At 41.4% G+C, this 5079-nt stretch overlaps 1 protein-coding gene across 1 annotated transcript in view; it reads right to left on the reverse strand.

Annotated features, from left to right (window-relative positions):
* The window catches only part of TUBGCP3 (tubulin gamma complex component 3), a gene marked incomplete at its 5' end in the record, with an annotated part of 34036 nt that overhangs the window by 17850 nt on the left and 11107 nt on the right, over positions 1-5079 (reverse strand). The window contains 2 exons of the mRNA XM_010163080.2: positions 317-483; positions 1923-2055. Of these exons, the coding sequence (XP_010161382.1) occupies positions 317-483; positions 1923-2055 (300 nt within the window). The remainder of the gene's footprint in view (positions 1-316; positions 484-1922; positions 2056-5079) is intronic.

Below are 5079 nucleotides of genomic sequence, written 5' to 3' on the forward strand. Positions count from 1 at the left end.
GGAAAGAGAGAGAGAGAGGACTTTGTCTCTCTTCAGGAGCAAGCATCTATTGTTAGTCCACCATTCTGCCTCTATTAAACAGACCCAGGATATGATTCATTGAAGACAACACACTGCATCATTGGAACCTTCAGACATCACACTGACTGAATCCATAGAGAGTCACATTTCATGTTGTTATTGTATTGTACTTATATGCTATACATTTCCATCACAGTCTACTTTTCAAATTCTCTTCTAGGCTTCCTACGGATTATATATACTCCAAGAAAGCTAATGAACAGAGATAAAATATTTACTGTACCACATACATTACCTCATGGTATGTATCCTCCAGCTCCCCATCATAAATCCAGCGATAAAGGAAATTCAGTACAGGATGGGATACTAGGCCAAGAATGTGCTGAACCAGAGACCTCATGTAGGGATCTCCTGTTTTAGTATAGGCATGAACTGCTGAAGCGAGTTCACCCCCTTTTCTCCCTGTAAGATCATAGGGGACAGGAACAGAAATGTATGAAGGAAAAATACATACACCACACTTAAATCAGCAGCCTTTGATTTTAATTAGTCATACGTCACTCAGAGCTCGCCAAACAGCAATTCTAAAATGTAGCAAAAGTACATTTTTTAATGTTGACAGGGAATTCCTAGGTTTTAAGGCATGAATCATTAATCTCACTAAAGTATTAAGCACAGCTTTCTGACACCATATTCTGCCTACTTTATGGAGGAATGCAAATGTCCAGGCACCAGATCCCACACAAAGATTGACTTTATGCTTCTTTTTATGCTTTTCTTCCCCACCACCCCCATCAGAAGAGCATTAGAGGAGCCTTAGTATGTTTTCCTTCTCCCCTGTACTTGAGATGCTCTCAGATGTTCTGTGTGCATACATGCACACAAACACATCTTTCCTGCGTCTTGGTTACAGTCCTTCCCACCACTCCCTTAGGCAATACCTCCTGTCTTCTTGCAACTGAAAGGTAAGAGGCTGCCAAAAAAAATATTTTTTTAAAAAAATATCTAATACTTGTTTTGCTGTTATGCTGTATAGCTTAAAGGTTCCTTGCAGCACAGGCTGTAGCATTCAAAATTTTCCATTAATGTCTTCAAAGTAAAGCTTTCCCGCCCCAAATTGTTACCAATTCCAATAATCAAGGTAAAACAGATGACACAAACTTTTTTGGTTAAGACGCTCATTCCCAAGGGCCACAATCTCAATTTATTTTCAAAGACAGCAAACCTGAAGCACCACCAGGGTCAGTTACTGGCCAAAGTTTTCGTCAACTCCAACACCACTCCTCAGCATTTTCTTATGGATTGCCAACACAGCCATGAACTATTTGTAAAGTTTTGTTGGTTCATATGAATCTGCAGACAAGTTGCAAATGACTCCTATACGCCATCATATATAGAGGAATAGCATAATACTCATACATAGTGAAGAGACTAAGACAACTATTTCATCATGTTTTGGTGCTGGGGTTTTTTTGTTTGTTTGTTTGGGGTTTTGGTAGGTTTGACTTTTTTTTTGGGGGGAAGGGGGATCGGTGGGGGGTTTTTGTTTGGTTGGTTTTTGTTGTTGTTGTTTTGGGCGGTGTTGTTGTTCTTTTACACAGTGTAACATTCTCTGAAAGATGACTAAAATTGAGTAACTGAAAACAGCATGAGAAGTGCGTGCTTAAAATTTGAAGGATTTCTGAAGCACGTTATATTTTTTTAAAAAGTTTAAAAGTGACAATGTATTGAAACAGCACTATAATTCATCAGTTTTTTGCTTAAACGAAATCCTCTGGATTAGCTACTCAAAATTTTCTAAAAAAACATAACAGTAATATTATTGATATCCATCTTTGGCATGCACAACCACTCAAAGTTACATAATTTCCCCATAAATATTAAATTCACATTAAACAGACCTTGACAGTGATCCACGAGAGCTGCAAGAGTCTTTAACCTTATTTTAGGATCATATGTCCAGACGAGGAGACGGCGAAGTGTTAAACTGCTCTCAAGTCCCAAATTCACGCCCTGATCATCTTCCAATTGCAACTGATCAAATTAGAAACAGAAAGACATATCAAGGAATAAAACTGGCAAAACTGAAGCAGAATTGATGTTTCAGAATTTTTGTTCTCAAGTTAGCTTTTTACTAATACACTTGAAATACTCAGTTCTCTCATAAAATCATTCATCCAAAACCTGACAGCCACACAAGTGGAAACAGAGAATCAAGTGCAGGTGAAATGATAAGAGACAAGTAGAAGTGTAATAGGGCAGACAGAGCACAAAGGCCAAGAAAGTTAAAGAAAGCAGCCTTGCAGTCCAGTTGCAGAGTTCAGGACATCAGAAGATGCACCCTTGCTCAGCCCTTTTAACAGCAGTTTACAGACCTGCCTTCCATGAATTTGTGTCATCGTTTTTTCAACCTGTTCATACTGCCTTTTGCCATGACATCCTAGGGAAATAAATTTTGCAAGTTGGCTACTCCTCTCTGTTTTATATTAACCTCTTGCTACTGTCACAGGGTGCCTCCTTTCCTCTCACAGCCATTCACCAAATCCCACAACTTTGTGATTCACTTATCATTCATTAGTTTGGAAGCCTCAGCTCCAGCCCCCCTGTGCCTTTTCCTCTTCAGCTTCAAGAGACTCGGCCTGTCTCCCTCTCCCCACACAGCAACTGTCCCATGCTCCCAAGGAGTCTAGCGGACTTTCTCCCTCCTTTGTCTCCACCTCCCCAATGTCTGAGAGGCTGCCACCAGGACTGCACACAGTGCTCCAGTGTCACTCTGACACCTGCTGCCTTGTTCTCAGTGCCCATCACCCAACTGCACAGCAAGTCCAGCAGTGCAGACAACCACCTGCGAGGACAGCAAGGTTTCTCCCAAACTGGGCCTCTTGATGCCAAGTTTGGCACTGAGGAAGCATGCATTACATTAGCTTTCCTCCAGATAAAAAACCTTGTACTTCCCAGATTGGGGTTCCCCTGCACTTTGCTCACGCTCTCTGTTTCATGTTGCTCCTTGCCTGCCATGGACAGAGCATCCAGAGTACCAATGCTAGCAAGCTTTCATTGACAAACTGGGAGATTGCAGTCTGCCTTACCTTCTCCAGATCATCAACATCAACTAAAACCAGTGCCAGCATCTATCTGCAGTGCACACTACTGACCCTTCTCCATCCTGCAATGCTTGTGCTTCCCAGCCTTCAAGTCACAAGAGAATCACTCCCCTACTGCTGGGTCTCCTTCTTTTCTTTCACAGCCTTTGGGGAGGAATCTTGCCAGGGGCCTCTTGAAAATCCAAATATAACATGCCTCTGGGATCCCCTTCAGTCAGGTGCTGAGGGACATCCCCAGAAACTCCAGTCTGCTAGTGCAGCAAAACTTTATGTTACAGACACCATATTGACTGTTCTCTACCAGAATGCATTTCATCAATGTGCTCAATGCACTCCTGAACTCTAACGGTGGAAATTAATCTGGCAAGGAACATGAAGAGCAACAAAAACAGTCGTAAAAAGAAGACTGGGAAAAGTGTGGGTCCAACTACTGAATGGTGCTGGGAAAGTGGTGACAGGAAAATGGAAAAAGCTGAGGTACTCAATGCCTTCTATGCCTTAGGGTTTTTGTAAGATTTGTCCTCGGGAATACCAGACATCCCCTGAGATTAGAGGGTAAAGCTGGGACAAGGGAGACTTACTGTGAGTGGAAAAGGACCAGGTTAGGAAACACTAAACCAACTGGATACACCTAAGACTATGAGACTTGATGGGATGCACCACAAGTGCTGAGGGAGTTGGCCAGTGTGACAGCAAGGCCACTCTCAATTATCTTTGTAACATCACAGCAATTGGAGGGGGTTTCTGACAACTGGGAAAAGCAAATGTCACTCCGCTCTCCAAGAAGGAGGATCCCCAGAACTACATACTAGTGAGACTCACCTCATTCCCTGGATGCTGACAGAGCAACTAATCCTGGAAACCATTTCCAAACATATAGAGAACAAAAAGCTTTTCTCAGGAAGAAAAGCTCAAGGAAAAGAGGAGGAAGGGGGTACATTTGCAGTGATGGAGTTTGTCTTCCCTGGCAAGTGTTAAGTGTGCTGAGGGTCTGCTTGCCAGGAAGTGGCTGGACATGTGCCTGCTGATGGGAAGCAGTGAATGAATTCCTTACTTTGCTTTGCTTGCACACACAGCTATTGCTTTCCTTTTAACCTCTCACTAATTTGATTGACTCGTCTTTTTGCCTTCCTTCTTTTTTCACCCCATTTCCCCAAGAGACAGGGGTGAGTGAGAGGCTGGGTGGCTGTTTGACTGCTGACGGGGTCAACCCATCACAAAGGCAAATGCAGTTTTAAAATAAGCGATGCTAGAACTTTCCTTTCGTTTTCCCCTTACGTGCTTCCCCGCCCACCAGACTCATCTATTCTTTTGAAAGGTTTAGTGGAACAGGAAAGGTAGAAAAAGCTGCATTTCAAAGAAGTCATATATATTTTCATGGTCAAGAAGTTTTAGAAGTTAGCTCTAGTAAATCAAGAGAGCAAACATATTTTGGACAGAGCAGGAAATAATTACAAAGGGAGTATCTGGATAGTAGCCAGGAAAAAGAAGCAAAAAGTATGTATGACAGACATTCCAAAAGTCAGGAAAGTCAAAGAACTGCAAGTGAGTCAAAAGGAATAGATGCTTTGAAAATGCTGACAGAAGCCTATGACTTAAACTACAGATTTTTTTTAAATCTGAATTTCAAATGGCCTTTTAATTTAACTTTAGGTCAATTCTCACAATAAGTTTTTCTCAATTACAAATAATGTACTCCTTGAAAGTAAAAAAAAGTAAGCAGAGAAAAAAAAATATCTAGTTTTTATTTTAGAGCTAGCATCTAGGTGCACATACCTATAAATATTTGCAGACAAACTGCAAGATTATCAGCACTGAGTTGGTCTATACATCAAAGAAAAACAGTAAAACACTGAAGCATCTTACTGTCTCAAAACAATGGAAGGGACAAGAAAAATGCACAAACTGCCCCAGACAGAATAGAAAGTTGAAACTGTTGTTATTAGCTGCTGAA

Source organism: Antrostomus carolinensis, unplaced genomic scaffold (assembly GCF_000700745.2).
Source record: "Antrostomus carolinensis isolate BGI_N321 unplaced genomic scaffold, ASM70074v2 scaffold14592, whole genome shotgun sequence".
In the NCBI taxonomy this organism is placed as follows: Eukaryota; Metazoa; Chordata; class Aves; order Caprimulgiformes; family Caprimulgidae; genus Antrostomus; species Antrostomus carolinensis.